Source organism: Euleptes europaea, chromosome 2 (genome assembly GCF_029931775.1).
Source record: "Euleptes europaea isolate rEulEur1 chromosome 2, rEulEur1.hap1, whole genome shotgun sequence".
NCBI lineage: Eukaryota > Metazoa > Chordata > Lepidosauria > Squamata > Sphaerodactylidae > Euleptes > Euleptes europaea.
The window spans coordinates 114,032,455-114,052,921 of record NC_079313.1 but is presented as its reverse complement, the minus strand read 5'-3'; the positions used below and the strand labels follow the sequence as shown (position 1 = coordinate 114,052,921).

Below are 20,467 nucleotides of genomic sequence, written 5' to 3'. Positions count from 1 at the left end.
TCTTCAGAGGAGTAACACTGAAGGACAGTGTCTCTCAGTGTCAAGTGTGTAGGAAGAGTAATATATGGTCAGAAGGGGGTTGGGTTTGAGCTGAGTCATTGTCCTGCAAAAAGTATCAAAGGTAATGTGCTAATCATTGTCCTGTAAGTATCAAGATAATGTGCTAATGAGGGTGTGGTATGTTAATATGGAACCATTGTATCCTGAAGTGGTCTGTTAATGTGTGAAATCCAAAGCTAATCCGCATGGCTATTGTGGACTGTAGTCTTTGTTAGTCTGGAAGTTTTCAGGACAGGAAGCCAAGCCTTATTCATTCTTAAACTCTCTTCTTTTCTGTTAAAGTTGTGCTGATGTTTATGAATTTCAATGGCTTCTCTGTGCAATCTGACAAAATAGTTGGTAGAATTGTCCAGTCTTTCAGTGTCTTGGAATAAGACCCTGTGTCCTGTTTGTGTCAGTCCATGTTCAGCCACTGCTGATTTCTCGGGTTGGCCAAGCCTGCAGTATCTTTCATGTTCTTTTATTCTTGTTTGTATGCTGCGTTGTGTGGTCCCGATGTAACCTTGTCCACAGCTGCAAGGTATACGGTATACTCCTGCAGAGGTGAGGGGGTCTCTTTTGTCTTTTGCTGATCGTAGCATCTGTTGCATTTTCTCAGTGGGTTTAAACACCGTTTGTAGGTTATGTTTTTTCAAAAGTTTCTCCACCCTATCAGTGACTCCTTTAATAAATGGCAAGAATACCTTTCCTATGGGAGACTGTTAATACCTTTCCTACGGGAGGCTGTCTTCCTATGGGAGACTGTTAACGCGTGAAACCCAAAGCTAATCCGCATGGCTATTGTGGACTGTAGTCTTTGTTAGTCTGGAGGTTTTCAGGACAGGAAGCCAAGCCTTTATTATATTGTCGAAGGCTTTCGCGGTCAGAGTTCATTGGTTCTCGTCGGTTATCCGGGCTGTGTAACCGTGGTCTTGTAACCGTGGTCAGTTACTGCTCTGAAGATGCCGGCCACAGCTGCTGGCGAAACGTCAGGAAAGAAAAGACCAAGACCACGGTTACACAGCCCGGATAACCGACGAGAACCAAGCCTTTATTATTTATTATAAACAGCCAAGCTGTTTATTTATTATTATTATTATTATTATTATTATTATTATTATTATTATTATTATTATTATTATTATTATTGGCATGGGATGCCCCTGCACGCCCCCTCGCTTTGCCAAACCCACCGCTGCAGCGGATGCCCCCCGGGGTATGGAAAGCAGGGGCTGCAAGTGAACAGAAACCTCCCCCGCACCCCCGGTCCCAATTCCCCGAAGCCTCTGGTTCCGCCTCCCCCCCCCCCACGCCCGCCTGTCCATCAATCAGAGTTTTGTCTTTGATGCCTGCCTTCCCGCTCCGAAACTGAGCCTTTGGGGGGGGGCGGGGATTTCTTCGGGGGTTTCTGCGGCCGGCTCCGCCCACCGCCTCCGCCCTCCCTTCATCTGCCCCTCCCAGCCCCTCTGCCGAGCCGCCCCTCGGTACGCTCCGCCCGCGCCGGGCAGCCCGGGTTGCGCTCTGCGCCGGAGCGCTCCCTGCGGAGGAGAGGAGCTGGTCCGGGGCGCTGGATGCTGAGCCGCCGGTCGTCGGGAGGCGATGTCTGACGCTCCCGGCCAGAACAGGAGGCTGCCCTGTAAGTCTGGTCTGGGCATCGGGGGAGGCGAGGGTGGGGGCCGGGGTGTATGGGGGGAGGGCGAGCCAGGGACCCCCAGATCCCCTGCCCAAAACTTCTGATGGGTGGGACCTCCTGCAGTGCCGTTGGGGGTCGCGGAAGGGCATGCGCATCCCCGGGGGAAGGAGGGGATGCCGCCCCAACTCAGGATTTTCCACATCTGTGGACCAGAAGGACGGGAGGGCACCCCCCTCCCCAAATGCCTGAAGGGTTTACCTGGAGCGCTCCTGATGGCCTCCTCCCCGGAGTTCAGTGTCCGCCAGTCGCCATCGGCCCGGGAGCCAGAAGGCTGTGCTTCCAAAGACAGTATGCCGTAGTGGTTAGAGCGTCGGGCTAGGATTTGGAAGACCCGGGTTGGAATCCCTGCTCTGCCGTGGAAGCTGCTTAATATTGGGCCAGGTTGTTACTTTGTGTCAGCCTAACCTGCCTCCCAGGGTTGTTGTGAGGATAAAACGGGGCGCGGGAGAGTGGCGCTGTCCGCCACTTTGGGTTGCCGTTGGGACTAAAAATGGGGGCATAAACAGCTAAATAAATGCATTCCCGACAGGAGCTGCTCCAAAACCTGAAGCTGACAAATCTTGCTCCTTTTGCTTTGAGAAACCCAACTGTATATGGCGTGAATAGATATCATTCCAAACCCTGTGAGTGTGTTCTGGGCACCAGCTCTGAGGCTTCACACCTCTTGGTAATGCTCAGCAGCTGGGAACCCTCCCAACCACTGTATTATGATGGCAGGGCCCCATTAGTATTATATGACATGCAAACAGCCTCTCACTGCATTCCCTTCTCCAGTGGAGTTGACTCACTCTCTTCCATTGGCTCTTTTATAGCTTGCTCTCTCTCTCTCTCTCTTTCTCTCTCTCTCTCTCTCTCTCTCTCTCTCTCTCTCTCACACACACACACACACACACAGAGAGAGTGTTTCCTCTGGCTTTATCTTCCAAACACACACACCTTTCCGCCTTGGACTTTGCACCTCCGTCCCACCCTTTTCCTTGTTGGCAATCTGTAAATGCACACGGACAGATTAGAGTACCTGTGTGCATCCATGAACCTCCGTTTGCTCTGCATTTAGGGATAAAATGGGTGCGTTTGGTCAGCCTTTTCACACACACACACACACACACAGTCTGTCCCTTCTCCTTTCTGTACGGTGAGCAGGAAAAGGATGAGCTGGAAAGGATTTTGTTCCAAGAGGGAGAGCTCGCGCTTGTGATGAGAACAGGGAGCACGGCTTCATCCCCGTGGACATAAACGGCAGACTATACAGCCCTCCAAGATCATCTTCCTGTCCATTGAGACAAGCCCCTGAGCATTTTTCTTTAGGATGGTCTATAGTTGGGGCACCCTGACCTGGATAGCCCAGGCTAACCTGATCTTGTCAGATCTCAGAAGCTAAGCAGGGTTAGCCCTGGTTAGGACTTGGATGGGAGACCACCGAGGAAGAGAAGGGTTGCTACACAGAGCCAGGCAGTGGCAAACCACCTAGGGGCTGCTGCTAGGTTCTGATTTAGAGGTTCACCAATCAAACTATTGATTGAGCCAGGATGGTGTAGTGGTTAAGAGCGGTGGACTCTGACCTGGAGAATCGGGTTTGATTCCCTGCTCCTCCGCATGAGTGGTGGACACTAATCTGGTGAACTGGATTTGTTTCCCCAATCCTACACATGAAGCCAGCTGGGTGACCTTGGGCTGGTCACACACTCTCAGCCCCACCTATCTCAGTGGGTGTCTTTTGTGGGGAGGGGAAGGGAAGGTGATTGTAAGCCGGTTTGATTCTCCCTTAAGTGGTAGAGAAAGTTGGCATATTAAAACCAACTCTTCTTCTTCATTGCTACTCCTATGAAGAGAAACCAGGCAGAGGTCTCCTCCTGCATGTGCCTCTGGTGATATGCATTGCCCACCATCACCATGTGGGCTCTATGCATAGCCCACTCATCCACTGAGTGGATGAGTCTTCGCCTGCCTCCCCACAACTCCCCCACATTGCATGTGACCACCTTCCCTTGCCACCCCAGGAGCAAAAGTCACGCCCATTGTCACATCCCTTCACAACTGATCCCACACAGGCATGCTGTGCTCCCTTCCTTCCCACTCTCTGCAAAATCATCCCTCCCACACACACACGCCATCCCTTCTGCCCCACTTTGTAATCTCGATATAGCAGGTCCCGCACCCAAGTCATCTGCTAACTGTGAATTCAGCCTCGCCATGGCAACCAATCCCAAGTTTTAATTTGCGGCTCTCACGCACAGACTCCCGACCTAATTTGATAGGCAAAGCACCTCTCTCCGAAACCAAAGGTGACCATCGGCCTTTTTTTCCTGCCGCACAGAAATATCATAGCTAGGTTCCATCTGAAATGGCAAACATAGGTCTAATCATGTATTATCTGGAATGCGTCTCAAAGCGCTTCATGCATATTATCACAGTAATCCTTATGACAAGTGTAAGGTACTGGTATCCTCATTTTGCATATGAGGATGGAGGTTTGACCACTGTGGCTTGCCCTACGGTCACTTTTTGTTGACTTTTTCATGGGTAAGTAGAGATTTGATCTTCGGATTTTCTGGCAAAAACTCTTATTCCTTTCCAGGCAGCCTGAGATCAGGCTAGGAGATTTCCAGAGTTGTGGGGCAGATCCATAACTCTGCAGGCTCCATTGTTTTTAGTAGATTTGATAACTCAGATTCTGCACCAAGAAAAGCTGGATTCTGCAACATAGGAATTGTGTACATTTGTTGTTTAAGTAAGATATGTGTATACCTCTTTTCTTGTGTTTCCAACAAAGAGCAATAATTTAAGCAGAAGAATAAAAACCATATCACAAATAAGAATAAAATCTTATAAATTAAGTCAAAGGTGTTCTTTTTAAAAAGTTATGCTTTGCATCTTTTTCCTAAAGAGGGGCAGAGTTGTCATAGCTATTGCTTCATTGACAGTCTGTTTTATAGGAGTGGGGCCACCACCGAAATGGCCTTCATTTGAGCTGCCACAGATCTCACCTGCCTCACTGAAGGAACAGCTCATAAGACCTGTTGGAACGAGCTGAACACCTTTAAGGGCCTGTGAAGGCCTTTTGTGTGGTGGCCCCACTCATACAGGTGGGCCCTAGGTCCTGTAGGTCAAAACTGGCATTTTGTGTGATGTACTTCTGCTAATCCATATGACTGCATGTCCACATGATCATTACAGATCCTGCTCAGGCTTACCCAGGGCTTCTGAGATTGCCCCAAACCTGATACACATTTCCAAGCTTACATTTGAAGTCTTAGGAGCTAGAAATGTGGTTCTTTTTTGAAACTGAGCACTGTGATTATTGACATCTTGAAGACTCTGCCCCCTTTACCACTCTGACATAGTATTATCATGGAATTGAATTGTCAAATGAAGACAGTCCAGATGTGTATAAATGGTGACACCCAACTTTCAGTTCCTGGTTATCCTTTCCCCAAATATTGCTGTTTCATTTCCTGTGTTACGTAGAACTAGACTGGAAAACATTCCAGGATTGATATTGTCCAGGGATTGATCATTACCTAGAAACACTGTGTCATAATATTCCAGCAAAATTGTTTTAACCCGTTCATTTTTCTCACTAGAACTGTAAGAGATCCACCTGCTGTAGTTACTTTCACTGTAGTTTCACTGGATCATGGCCTTGTTTTATTCTGTGTTTGGCAGCTGGAGAGGATAGTTCCTCTGAGGATGTGCAGAATGTTGTGCACTCTCTACAAATAAGATATATGAACCTGTGCCTGGGAATGAAGTGATGGGTTTCATTGTTAAAGGGCACAGCTTTCATTCTGAGCTTAAGCTCAGATGCTGTGGCTCGGTGGTAGCGCCTCTGCTTGGCATGCAGAAGGTCCCAGGTTCAATCCCCGGCATCTCCAGTTAAAGGGACTAGGCAAGTAGGTGACATCTTGGTCATCTTCTGGGCATGTAGTGGGGGTCATTGGGGGTGTGGGGAGAGGTGGTTGTGAATTTCCTGCATTGTGCAGGGGGTTGGACTAGATGAACCTGGTGGTCCCTTCCAACTCTATGATTCTATGACATGAAAGACCTCTGCCTGAGACCCTGGAGAGCTTCTGCTGGTCTTAGTAGACAATGCTGACTTTGATGGACTGAGGGTCTGATTCAGTATAAGGCAGCTTCATGTGTTCATTTTGTTTAAGCGCCGTATGTGGGCCACTGGTCTAATCCACATTAACGCTATGCCTAGCATCTGAGGGACCTTTAAGAGCACAGCCAGGAGTCAGGAGAGGAGGGGAACTGAAAACGTCCCCAGAAGAGGAACTCATCTGAAACCTTGCTGCTCCGGAGCCAAGCACACAATGTTCCCTATAAATAGTTCCGGGTAAAGAAAACAGCCCTGACCAAGGCAGGGGATGACTTTACTGTGTGTGTATAAAACACAGCCCCCGAGGTGGCCATAATTTGCTGTCCTTGGTGTGTCAAGAGCCCGTCATCCTCTTTAACACACTCCATGGTTTTATCCTGCTCGCCATTCTATATAAAGCTATTCCTGGGCCTGTAAATAGCAGGGTCTTATGATGCCGTCTCAGAGAGCTGTGGAGGGGAGGGATATTTTTAGCTCCGAGACTCAAAGGATTTGGAGATTGGCTAGTCTGGCTTTTGTTATGATTTGGTGTCAGAGAGAAGAGTCACAGGGGACCACTTCTTCCTCACCTCTTTCTCTCACCATCTGCCTCTCTGCCAAAACCACGGCCTCTCTTGCCTTTCACCTCCCCCCCATGCATCCTTTCACAGCCACTTAGATGGGTTTATGCTTTTGCTGCAGTATCATATCCCAATGGGAAGGGTGTGGGCAGCGCTTGTATGGGAATATTTGATGGAATCTGAGCTGTGGCTTTCAGCCCAAGTCATCCTTGAAAGGAGACTTCAATCTAGGTTGTTCCCAAGTTATCCCCAGGGAGAAGAAGGGTTTTAGGGAGGCTGTAGCCTTTTTTCCACCCTGGGAACTACAGTGGCTTCCCTTGAGCCAGTGCTGCTGAACTGCTCTTTTCAGCCCATTCTTTAGGAAGAAGGCTGCACGCTTGGTCCACAAGAGATGCTAGACCACTGATGCCAGGCCAACCTAGGTAAAGCACTCATCTTGCTGATAAATAATTGGGGTGGGGCTGTGGCTCAGTGACAGCATTGGCTTTGCACACGTAAGGTCCCAGGTTCAAGCCCCGACTCCAGCATCTCCAGCGAAAAAATGGAGGAAGTAGTAGGTGATGCACCTACTTCACCTGAGGATCTCCACCTGAGAGCCTCAAGATCCTGTAGAGCTACTTCCAGTCAGAGCAATATGACCTTCATAGACCAATGGTCTGACTCAGTATAAGGCAGGTTCGTGTGTCCACTGATGGTCAGGACCACTGAGAGGAGGAAGACCAGGGATACAAAATTTGGGGGTCCTAGGTTACACTGGGAGCTGTGTGATTGTAGGGATGTGTGATTGTAGGGATGTGTACTCTTGACACATATCCATTTAAACGGGGCACAGTTTCCTGTTCGGCCCAAATTCATACTAGAGCAGCTGATTCTGTGACCTTAGGCAGATGATGAGAGGGAGGGCATCTTGGCCATCTTCTGGTCACTGGGTGTGTGTGTGGGGGAGGTAGTTGTGAATTTCCTGCATTGTGCAGGGGTTGGACTAGATGACCCTGGTAGTCCCTTCCAACTCTATGATTCTATGAGAATAAGGAAGCAAACTTTACTTCCATGGTGTCTCACTCTGAGACAATAGGGGCTGTTGACTTACATTCTATACCCAGCTTCGAGACCCCTGCCCTTCACAGTCTGGCAATGGCAAGCGGTAATAAAGGAATGCTGAGAACGAAATAAGGCTGTTAGTGCAATGAGACCTTGACTAAGGTAAAATCAGAGACTGATGTAAACAATTAGCACCCCCACGCAGTCACAATACTATCAGGCATACACTAACCTTATTTCAACACTAGAATGCCCATGTTGACTTACAGATATTCCTAATGCCCACATACACACTGCGTATGATGTATCACTTTAGAAGCGGAAGAAGAGTTGGCTTTTATATGCCCACTTTCTCTACCACTTAAGGAAGAATCAAACCTCCTTGCAATCACCTTCCCTTCCGCTCCCCACGAGAGACACCCTGTGAGGTAGGTGGGGCTGAGAGAGCTCTAAGACAGCTGTGACTAGACCAAGGTCACCCAGCCGGCTTCATGTGTCGGAGTGGGGAAACCAACTCAGTTCACCAGATGAGAGTCTGCCACTCATGTGGAGGAGTGGGGAATCAAACCCGGTTCTCCAGACTAGAGCCCACTGCTCCAAACCACCGCTCTTAACCACTACACCACCCTGGCTGTCACTGGCAAGAAGCCAAAGAGGAAGAGTCAGTGAGTAAGGAAAGATGCAATAGCTACCTATCCAAGCCAAATATTTAGTTCCCAAAGCAGGGGTCTAAACATCCAGAGAGCACACAACCCAAAAGGTGAACCCAACAGCAAGGGGTAAGATCCTTGGGATAATATGGGATGACATGGCAGATAGGAGCATAAGATGCTGCATGCACACTGGTGGTTTTAAGGAGATCCAAAGTGACTTTGGAGTTGGCAAAGTGGTTTGGAGTTGGCATCTGGTTCCAGCGACAGGGCCAGAAGCTTGAGTTCAACACGAAGGTGCTTCTCCCTCTCAGCTTGGAATGTGGTGGCCAGGTGAGCCAAGAGGTGTGTCCAGCCTGATTGGTTGGGGAAGTTAAGAGGTCCTGGGGACATGTCCAAATAAGGAAAGAGAGAGGAACTCTGAGTGGCGAGGAAAGATGGTGAAGACTGTCCTAGGGCCAAGCTAGATGTTACTGCAGCCGTGGGTTTGACCCTTGGCTGCTACCACCACTTTAGGAAAGACTTTGACCAATTTAAAAATGCTGTGAGGACCCAATCCTGAATGGGCCCATCTCCTGCCTTTCCAAGAATTGAAAATAGCCCCCTCTTAGCTGTTGCGGTACCTGGAAAGACGCACTGGGAAGGGGAGAAACAAGATATCGCAGCGGTGGCTACACGTCAAACCAATGGCTACCGTAAAGTCTAGTTTGGCCCTTAGTTGAGCTTGGGGCGGGGGTTGACAGGACATTCTAGAATCCAAGTTAGATTACTCTGGACTAAGAACCTTTTAATAGGGAACGTTAATTTGTGCTTTATTTCTTTCTGATGCTTGATTGCTCAAGTGGGTAGCTACTTTGCACTAAAGTACTGCTGATTAAATGCGAAGAGGTCCTGATTAATAGTCTGAGGCCGAGCCGCAAGGAGAGGCTTTTAGCACTTGCCCCCAGTGAGCATGATAAGACCAAGGTTTTTGGTGACGCCTGATCCTGCTCTCTTTCTCTTCTTCTGGCTCTCCGTCTTTGCCTTGGAGGCAGGCCAGCCCAGTACTCCTTTTCTAAACCTCATGTCACTGGCCGGGCAGAGCTGGCCTTATTCATCCCGAATTCCAGAGATTTGCTGCCTCCGGGCATGAGGCTTCCTTTTAGTCACGATGACCGGTAGCCACTGATGGACCTGTCACAGGTGAATCTGCCTCATCTCCTTTCAAAGGCATTGATGCTCATATCCTTCGCTACATCCACTAGCAATGAATTCCATTACTTTGATTACATTGAATGAATAAGTAGTCCCTTTTATCTGTCCTGACTCTGTTGTCTTTCAAATTGATTGGTTGCCACAAATTCTGGTATTATGGGAGAGGGAGAACTCTCCCTGCCCTCCTTCACCCCATGCATAATTTCATAAATCTCCTCTCAGTCATATTTGTCCGAAACGGAAAAGCTCCGCTCTTTAGCCTTTCCTCATATGAAAAGTATTCCAACCCCACCTCTGCAGTATCTTTGTTGAGATACAGCAACCAGCCAATGAACCCTAGCCTGGAAATCCAAAATGTCTGTTACTTCCCATCTCAAGCCTAAATCCTACAACCCTGGTGGCACTCAAAGTGATATGTATCTTGCAAACACTTAGGGTTGCCAACCTCCAGGTACTAGCTGGAGATTTCCTGCTATTACAAGTGATCGCCAGCCGATAGAGATCAGTTCACCTGGAGAAAATGGCCGCTTTGACAATTGGGCTCTATGGCATTGAAGTCCCTCCCCTCCCCAAACCCCGCCCTCCTCAGGCTCCACCCCAAAAACCTCCCATCGGTGGCAAAGAGGGACCTGGCAACCCTACAAGCACTTGTGACTCTTTCCTAAGCCCCGCCTCCATTAGAGTTGTTATCCCAGCAGTTGGGTGTTTTCAAGGGCTTTAAAGAACCATGAAATGAATAAAAGCATTCCCCACATCTTCTCCTGGATTGATGCCAACATTAACAAGTCTCCTCCCCCACCTATTCATTCATTGATGCATTTATTCATTCATTCTGCTTGGCACACAAAGAACATTTGTTTTAGAGACCCAACAGGACCAGGAATGGTGACAAATGTCACCACTCCCAATGGAAATTCAACCAGACAATCCTGTCAGCTCTTGGCCAGAGTAAGGCATTGTTTACTTGTCTTTGCAAAAGATCCAAGTAGCCTTCAGAGCTCTTGTATTAATCTGATTTTCCATTCAAATATTGTTTTCCACACAGAAACAGGCATGTGTAGTTTCCCCATTGCAGTGGGGCTTCCACTTGGCAGGTTTCCCTATAATTTCCTCTGCCGATACTCAGGCACCAGCTGTTCTCCCCTCCTCTGAGCCACTGGGCTTTTCCCATTATTTTTAAATGGGTTATTTAATATAATCACATTGATATATAATGGTATAGTAATATACTTGACAGGTTCTCTGAATTCCTAGCTATCTTTTCCTTCATTGTGGAGACATGCCTTTCCCCTTATATCTCTGCAATGAAAGGAGCTAGAGCAGGGGTGTCAAACTCAATAGTTACGAGGGTCGGATATGATATCAATGTCACTTGGCCAGGCCAGCCCGTGCCTCATCAGCACAGATCAAGTGTGTGTGCATGGGGTGGGGGGTGGCTGTCTCAGCTGACTTGAAGGCCAGATAAGAGCTCTCAAGGGGCCGGATCCAGCCCTTGGGCCTTATGTTTGACACCCCTGGGCTAGAGACTTACTTAAAAAAAGAAAGCTGAGAATAATGTTCAGTTGCCAATATAAAAAAGCTCCCCAGTGGCAGGAAAATCCAAACTTTCCCACAGACATGGCCAGGCTATGCTGTGATTTTTCCCAAAACCTTTCAACAAAGCAGGTTTGACAAAGGTCAGAGAAAAGGCGGGGAAGCCCTGGAGGTGCCCAGGTGTGGCATCATGCTATGGGGAAGCAAGCAAGAACCCTACTTCCCAGCCGTATCAAACCACAGGCAAATAACCCATGCGGAAATGGCCAACATTTCTGCACAAATTCTGCTGAGTGTGTTTGGTAGTATTTTTTGCAATCATTCCTTTCAGAAACAAGATAGAACTGGGGAGCTGAGACTAGGACAGCAGTTTTCCCAGGACTGCCGAGTGTGTTTCTTGAACAAGGAATCTGGTGACTCCTGTGCTGGGTCAGCTCGGGTTGCCAGATCCCACTTCGCCACTGGCGGGAGATTTTTTGGGCGGAGCCTGAGGAAGGCGGGGTTTGGGAAGGGGAGGGACTTAAATGCCATAGAGTCCAATCGCCAAAGCGGCCATTTTCTCCAGGTGAACTGATCTCTTTTAGCTGGAGATCCGTTGTAATAGCAGGAGATCTCCAGCTAGTACCTGGCAGTTGGCAACCCTAAGGCCAACCCTGGTGATTCCTTGGATGGGAGACCACCAAGGAAAGCCAGGGTTGTTGTGCAGAGGAAGGCAATGGCAAACCACCTCTGTTAGACTCTTGCCTTGAAAACCCTACGGGGTTGCCATAATTGGGCTGCAACTTGTCTGCACTTTACACGCACACACATGCTGTTTCAACTTCCGTTGCTTGTCCGGTGCTGCACAGTGAAGTCATGGCTTAAATGACTAAATGAACACCAACATTTAGCTATCTTTCCATCAGACCACACAGGTTGCAGTAGAACTGCTTACTGGCCACATTTTTTTCACCCTTGCATTTCCAAACAGCCGGCAATTACCTACGCCTGTTTATGTCAAACTGGGAAGCATACCAAATATGGAAAGAAGGGACGGTTTGGGATGTCCTACTAGCAACAGCAAAATCTGTGTCATACCTTTCATTAAGGCCAACTGATAGGGTTGCCAACCTCCAGGTAGTAGCTGGAGATCTCCTGCTATGACAACTGATCTCCAGCTGATAGAGGTCAGTTCCCCTGGAGAAAATGGCCGCTTTGGCCATTGCACTCTATGGCATTGAAGTCCCTCCCCAAACCCTGCCCTCCTCAGGCTCTGCCCCAAAAACCTTCTGCCGGGGGCGAAGAGGGACCTGGCAACCCTACCAACCGAACTGGTCCTAAGAAAAGGTATGACACAGATTTTGTTCTTGTTTCTCTGGATTTTGCATAGACCGGTGTGGCTGTTTACAACTGTCATTATCAAGAGGTCTGTAAACATTTGAGCTTTAGGGGGTTTAACAAAGGGTCAGTCCCCATCCCATTGGGGTTGCTGAAAGGGTGGTCTGGGGGTCAGGAGGCCCTGGTGGATGTGGGCCTAATTGCCTACAACTGCAGAGTGTGGATAGCCCAGGCGGAAGATAGTGTACAGCACCTAAGGATGCAAACTCTGGTTTAGAAAATTTCTGGAGATTTAGGGGTGAAAACTAGGAATGGTGGGGTTTGGGGAGGGACCTCAGTGGGGCATAATGCCATAGAGTCCACCCTCCAAAGCAGCCATTTCGTCCAGGGGAATTTATCTCTGTGGTCTGCAGATTATCTGTAATTCTGGGACATCTCCAGGTAGGATTGCCAGCTCCGGGTAGGGAAATACCTGGAGATTTTTTGGACGGAGCCTGAGGAGGGCGGGGTTTTGGGGGGAGGGATTTCAATGCCATAGAGTCCATTTGCCAAAGCGGCCATTTACTCCAGGCAATCTCTATTGGTTTGAGATCAGTTGTAATAGCGGGAGATCCCCAGCTACTATCTGGAGGTTGGGGAGAAAATAGGCACCACTATACTAGAATCAATTGATTAGAAAATTAGTACAGGAGCGAGATGCTTACAAACAAAGGTGCAAAAAGTGATTTTATAAGCTGCTTGATTACATACATTACATAGACAAGTGAACATACATAGACATGACCTACAATATGACAAAGTGACTAATGTGCATAAAAATTTCAAAATGGTCTCTTGACAGAGTATAGTAAGTATCCTTGAATTACAATATCATGTAGTCTTGTTGAAGCCAGAGTCTTGATGAGGATACGGCCGTTTCAGATTCTTAATAAATAATTCTTCATAAGTGCAAAGTATATATGCATAATTATAAACAGCTAATATCTTACAAAATTTAACAAGTAATATATACATACTATGCTATATTACAATAACAGCACATAACTATACTTACAAGCAATGGTCTTATATTTATACAACTTTATCAATGCCTTGTAGATTACATCACACACTATCTGGAGGTTGGCAACCCTAGCTCCAGGCCCAACCTGGAAGCTGGCAACTGTGATAGCACTCCAGAGATAGTGTCAGGAGTCGATAGTGTCAGGAGATAGGGTCAGGGCTGAGCTCCCAGCACTTGAAGCCCCTTTCTGTAGCCAGCCCTCTTTCCAGCGTCTTCCTGCTAGCAGAGTCTTTCCTTCACACCATGAATAGGGAAATGAGAAGGGGGGGGAAATCCCCAGATCCCGTTTCTGGCTCTGTTCCTTCCTCACGGTCCCCGCACTTGCATTCATCAGGCCCAGGCTTCAGTGCGTAATGAGCGCCACTGTATAAGCCGGAAGGATTAGGGAGGCGGTGGGGAGCCTGGGGTCCCACCTGATGCTCTTGGAAGCCAGCAAGCCAGCGTGTTGGGAGGTCAGCGTTCCAAGGGAAAGCAGCGCAGCCGCGTCCCCCCAGTTGTGAAGGCACGGAGGCCGTCGTTGGTTGGGTGCCATGGGAAAGAAAAACCCACCAGCAGCGGCAGGTATTCCCCCCCCCCCCTTAAAGGGTAATTGAATTGCCTGCTAGCGCACAGGGCCTGCACTGTGCACGAGAGCATAACAGTCGTGGGGAACATGCCATCCCAATGAGATCATTTATGCATGGGAGTTCTACCTGAGTTTTTTGCTCACTGGACCCGCACTTTCCTGTTAGGAATCTATGCACCAGCAGTCTCCAAACTGAAATCAAGTCCTGCTTGTTTAAATGCTGCTTTTGTAATTGGCTTACTTCTCAGTGCTTACCATAAGAGAACCCCCCCCCAAAAAATTGCTGCATAAAAAAGCATTTTAAGAACAAAAAACAGAGCAATCTGAAAGGACAGGGCGGAGGGGGGGAAATCCAAGCCTTGGTTTTAAAAAACCTTTCTTCTGCTCAGAAAGAGCTCTGAGAAAGCAGGAAGCATTTGAATCCCTGCCTCTTTACATGATGCTTTGTAACTGGCTGTGGGAGAAACCAAGCTTGCATGCCCTGCACTTTGCCTTATGCATGGGGATTTCACCCGGGCTTTGCTCAGGAAAGATGGAAGAGTCAGGTTAACAGAGGAATGGGAAGACCTGGACATTGTGAGGGCTGGCAGCGAGGTCATCTCTAATGGACAGAAAATTCATGCATAACTCCAGGGAACAACCAAGACAGACCGGGGGCAAATGTGAGTGAAAGCACCCGTGCATAAACAACCTGAGACAATCTTAATGCCCAGCAGCGTTTGAGGCTGTGACCATCAGTCACACGGAGAAGGAGAACAGTGCAGGAAGGGTTGCATCAGTGTTTAGCTCTTGTTAGGGTTGCCAACCTCCAGGTAGTAACCAACAAAGAAAAATAAGTGCTTGTGTGGGAAGCACTAAGCAAAAATAACAGCACCAAGGTTCGTAAATAGTCAATATAATATCACAAATTTACACAGTACATGTAGACAAATGTAAATACAAACATGAACGAACAACACGAGAACAAGACACCCAAGAATCCACAAAACACAACCCTGTAACAGGTCTCGTTTGGTTGCTTCCACAGCCTCAGTTTTCTGGCTTTGCTTGCAGACTTTGGACTTTTGCAGTTACATGGTTGCATTTTGTGGGTTCTTGGGTGTTTTGTTCTCGTGTTGTTCTTTCACGTTTGTATTGGCATTTGTCTATATGTATTGTGTAAATTTGTGATATTATATTGAGTATTTATGAGCCTTGGTGCTGTTATTTTTGCTTAGCTTAACCTCCAGGTAGTAGCTGGAGATCTCCTGCTGTTACAACTGACCTCCAGCCGATAGAGATCAGTTCACCTGGAGAAAATGGCCGCTTTGGCCATTGAACTCTATGGCATTGAAGTCCCTCCCCAAACCCCACCCTCCTCAGGCTCCGCCCCAAAAACCTCCCACCCGTGGTGAAGAGGGACCTGGCAATCCTAGCTCTTGTGGCCCTTTCTTACATGCCTAGGGTAATGCTGATCACCACTTTGGGGTCAGGAAGCAATTTCCCTCCAGGCCAGATTGGCTAGGGATCCTGGAGGGGTTATTTTTGCCATCTTCTGGGCATGTAGGGGTCAACGGGGTGTGTGGGGGTGGGGAGGTAGTTGTGAATTTCCTGCATCGTGCAGGGGGGTTGGACTAGATGACCTTGGTGGTCCCTTCCAACTCTATGGTTCTTTCTGCTGCTATATTAGCAAAGAAGAAGGGGGAATATCCATACAGATCACCCTGCTGAAGATGAATGAAAGGAACTTTTTTTTTTCTTTTAACGTGGTAGAGGAAAAGATGGAGAAGGCACTGTCTTTGACCCTCACAACACTCATGGGACAGTCAGGATCCATCACTAGCTTCTCATCTCTCTCCTGCTGGCTATGTGACTTACATAATGGGTGTTCAGAGCATGTGGCCGGCTGCCCAGACGGCTAATGAAATCTCATCAGGGCATTTTTCAGCAGGTTTGTTAATTTACGCAGGGAATAAATCCTGGCGCTTCTTTTCTGACCCTGGCTTTAGCATAAAGACATTCTGTGCAAGGAAAGCCCTGGCATCCACTGACAACGGTACTAACCCGTCCCATCTCCCTTTGTCTGGTTCCCCTTCTGCTCCCCAGGCTGTTTCCTCCATTCTGAGAACTATCCTGGCTGGGAAAAGGAAGACGAGGAGATCCGTTGCAGGGCAGACCTCCTGTGCGCTACTGTAAGGTTACCCAGTGATGGAAGCAGACCAGGAATTGATTTCAGGGGGGACAGGGCTTGAGCTTCCTGGAAGCCACACCTTCTGAACTAGAAGCCTGCTTCCAGCCTCCATTCTGTTGCTGTGGATTCTTGGCGATTAAGGAAAAACACTCTGTACATGCCATGGAGCACCCTCTTCTTTATTATTCCAGCGATTAGCCTTGGCTGCCTATAGGCTTTGGAAAGCCTTAGCAAAATGTCTTTAAGTGCTCCCCTCCCATTAAGTGCTCTGCCACTGTCATCCTCTGGCTCTCTCCCACCACATGTGTCTCCTCCAGGCAGCAGCGGCTGTTGCTGTCTGATGTGGCCAGGGCTGAATTAAGACCTTTAGAGGCCCTAAGTACTTAAAAGATTTTGGTGCCCCTATCTATCTATCTATCTATCTATCTATCTATCTATCTATAAAATTATTTAAATATTAAATTATTTAATAATTTTAAAAATAATTTTAAAAATATATTGCGGCTAGTGTGATTATTCTCTGTTACCACTTTTTCTTCATCCTTATGTTGTTGTTGTTTTCTTTTTTTGAAGGATAAGGCCATTAATGCAGGGTTGATTTTGATGCTTGCTCAAAGCTCCTTTTTTAAATCCGACCTTTAAAATGCCTATTCACGGTCCCGATGCAAGAGGAGAAAGTCAAACAAATTCCACCACCTCCCCCACTCACTTGCTCCTTCGTTCCTTCGTTTGCATAGCCATTAGCAATCGCCGTTTGCATGAGTAACCCAGGGCGGGGGGCTGTGATTCTTCATGCTTCCTTGAGTGGATGCTTCGAGGCGTGGACGGAGAAAATAAAATGGTTGCGTTAAAAGGGCTCTTAAGAAATGCGAAGCAGGTACGCGCCAGCTTCGCAGTGACTTCTGGAATGACGGTTCAGCGTGAAGAACTCAAAAAAACATGCAGGACACTTCAGCCTGGAATGCGCTGCTAATTACCAAGCATAAACGGCCTAAGAGTAACAATTCTGATGTTCAGTGTTTGTTTGTTTTTGTGAGTCACTGTATGTATGTAATTTTTCCATCTATTGTGGGGGGGGGCTTTTTGCGGACTCTGGTTCAGCTGCACCATTTGCAGTTTGCACCATATGGTCCATGGTAAATCTGGCAGTGGAAAATTTCTGTGGTGCCCCCCTTCCCTTGATGCTCTAAGCACGTACTTATTTTGCTTAATGGTTAATCCAGCCCTGGGTGTGGCTGTTGCTTGCCCAACAAGTGAGCGGCAGAGAGAAAGAGCAGGGAAGAGGGTGGCAGCAGCTCCTCCTCCACCACTTCTAATTGCCAACACAGCTCACTGCTCCAGGTGATCCATGGGTCCAGTTCTTACACAGGTTTGGTCTCTGGTCTCCATCCTTTGGAACCATCAGACACAAGTTGCAGGTTCCTCTCTATTCCCACATACATGATGCCCAGTTCAAATCAGGACTGTGATTTGCATGGAGAAGGAGCTTCAGCCTTCCTGCCCATGTCGTTTTCCTGATCAGAAATGGTTCCAACAGCCTTATTTGGCCCATTTGTCCAACCTGTGTCTCCGTAATGTGTGAATCTTGGGGGGCAGGCAACAGGTCCTCCCAAAGCACATCTGCCTCTGTGTTTTTCCAACCATACTGGTTCCTAAAGCCGGTACAGGGTTGAATCCGTGCATTCAAAGCATGTTCTAGGGCTCCTTTCAGCTTCAAATAAGAACGGCCGTGCTGGATCAGACCAAGGTCCATCAAGTCCAGCAGTCTGTTCACACAGTGGCCAACCAGGTGCCTCTAGGAAGCCCACAAACAAGACGACTGCAGCAGCACCATCCTGCCTGTGTTCCAAAGCACCTAATATAATAGGCATGCTCCTCTGATCCTGGAGAGAATAGGTATGCATCATGACTAGTATCCATTTTGACTGGTAGCCATGGATAGCCCTATCCTCCATGAACATGTCCACATTTTCACGGAGAGACTATGGAGGGGTATCCAGGCAGCTACTGGATTAAGGAAGCTTCAAGGGACCGCAGGCAGAGTGGCTGTGGAGTCGAAACATGGTGGCAACTGGCAGGCCGCAAGTGGACAAAGAATGATATTCTCTTGTTGTGTCCCATTGGCAAAAAACTTAATTTCAGAATAGAATACGCCCTTCATGGAGTATGGGGATGGACACAGCTTTAATTGTTGCCCTGCTGGATGGGGAAACTGTAAGTGTGACCATGCCAAAGACTTGTTTTTGCTGACCTTCTCAACCAGCGTGCAATCCATTTGCATATTCTTTGAATGGGTTAAGGCTGGAAGTGCAAAACCTGAGCTTGTCGCAATAATGAGAGGGGCAGTTGCCTATCAGAAATGGAAATCAGAAATTTGGCCCTCACTGCTAGAAGAGAAGAAGAAGAGTTGGTTTTTATACCCCGCTTTTCTCTACTGAAAGGAGTCTCAAAGCCGCTTACAATCACCTTCCCTTTCCCCCCCGCCCCACAACAGGCACCTTGTGAGGTAGGTGAGGCAGAGATAGTCCAGAGAGAACGGTGACTGGTCCAAGATCACCCAGCAGGGTGCTTGTGGAGGAGTGGGGGATCAAACTCGGTTCTCCAGATTAGAGTCCACTGCTCTTAACACACTGGACATATTGAAAGTCCTGTCATACTCCATGAAGATCTTGCATTCCACATACACAGGGCTACATAGCCCTTTTCAGACATTACGTCCACACGTACCAGGAGCCTGGCAATCGCTTGTATATCCTCCTGATATGCACAGTCAGCATGTTGGCTGAGCAGGGGCGATGCACATAGTTTACATGTTTGTTCAGCTCTGATCACTGGATTTTGTGGGGTTCTGCTTCACTCATACTGAAACGACACATGCATGCAAAATACACGTCATTCCATTTCAGACAACACTGCAGCCGTGTGTATTGAGAACACTGAGGGTAGTGTATCCTCTCAATGTCTGCAGTTGCCAGGTTCCTGGTAAACATGGATGTAATGTCTGAAAAGGGCTTCTGCCCTCTATAGTTCTGTGTAAATGCAGAAAACCCATATTTTAAAGTATGTGGCTTGGAATTCCTGAGAATATTTATTGTTATTATTATTATTATTTTTTGGTGGTGGAGGGGATCAAGTTTACAGCTCTTTCATGTTGTGAAGGTAATCTTAAAAGTGTGTTGGCTCTCATAGCAAGCTGGGGCAGATGGAGCTAAATTTAGGTGTCTTACTGAATTGTTCCTTGTGTATTGAGGGGAGGAGAAAAAGCAGAGCCAATTACATAAAGTAAGAAACATGCACATTTACATAATTATCATGTTGCTGAATTCAGTTGTTCTTGGCATGGAATTTTGATCTCTTTTTTTTAGAGCCTGGTACATCTAGCTGAGCACCTGTGTTGTAATCCTCTCTGTTATTTCAATCCAAGTGGATAAACTTCTCTGGAACTGTGTTCTTGTAGGAAGTGAAGGGATCTTTCTGTCTTGGTTAGACATAGTTTTGGAATTAAAGTCTCAGTGACAATAAACACTGCAAGAGTTAGCACATAGCCAGAAAACCAAGAAGTTTGACATCACCGACGTTGCTTCCAGATGGAGTTTACTGTTTATTTTTCTCCCTTTCCTTCTTCGTTCATTTCACCTGGGTTACGTTTGTATCCAGGCGGGCCCATTTCTATCTGGTTTGTGTTTTTGCTTTTGAGTATGGTACCTGTTATGCATTTGGAACTAATATGTTTTCCTTGTGAAGAAAAATAAGATTGGGGAAATGGCTATGTATTTATTTAGGAAACGGATATGCCACTTCTACAGAACTGCTCAAGTTGGCTCACAACTTTAAAAAGCAACAACTAACCAAACAATAAAACAAGTCAATGAAAACGAATCATGCCAATAAAAACAAGTCAATAAAGCAAACCGAGTCTATAAAATAAAGATAAGTCAATAAAAACATGACTGCAAAAACAGGCTGGAAGGGGAGCATTGACCCTAGGGTTGCCAACCTCCAGGTACTAGCTGGAGATCTCCTGCTTTACAACTGATCTCCAGCCGATAGAGATCAGTTCCCCTGGAGAAAATGGCTGCGTTGGCAATTGGACTCTATGGCATTGAAGTCCCTCCCCTCCCCAAACCCCGCCTTCCTCAGGCTCCACCCCAAAAACCTCCCTCTGGTGGGGAAGAGGGACCTGGCGACCCTAGTTGACCCCCAGAAGTACCCTCCCTCTGATTTGAATTCCCCACCCACAGCAGCTTCATTTAGTTTTTCTTTCTTTAAAAGGGGGAATCAGATCGAGGATCTCTCAGGCCACATCTAACTTGGCCCTCGCCAAGTCATCAAGTGGGGCAGTCAGGAAATTTGCAATCGTGTAATTCTTGTGTGCGATTCTCACAAAACATTCAAAAGTAGAGATAGCCCCATCATTTTAGCATCGCTTGAAGTGTTTGGACACAAGTCAGTATAACAAAATGGTCAAGGATGCCAGAAGCACCTTGTACAAATGAAACGTCAGGAATGTGAATCACCATCACACCCAACAGAGGGGAGA

General features: G+C 47.5%; 1 protein-coding gene across 1 annotated transcript in view; it reads left to right on the top strand.

Moving 5' to 3' along the window:
- The first annotated feature begins 1,630 nt into the window (after positions 1-1,630).
- DBNDD2 (dysbindin domain containing 2) overlaps positions 1,631-20,467 on the top strand; it is a 32,727-nt gene continuing 13,890 nt past the window's right edge. Inside the window, exon 1 of the mRNA XM_056844873.1 lies at positions 1,631-1,675. Within this exon, the coding sequence (XP_056700851.1) occupies positions 1,639-1,675 (37 nt within the window). The 5' untranslated portion in view covers positions 1,631-1,638. The remainder of the gene's footprint in view (positions 1,676-20,467) is intronic.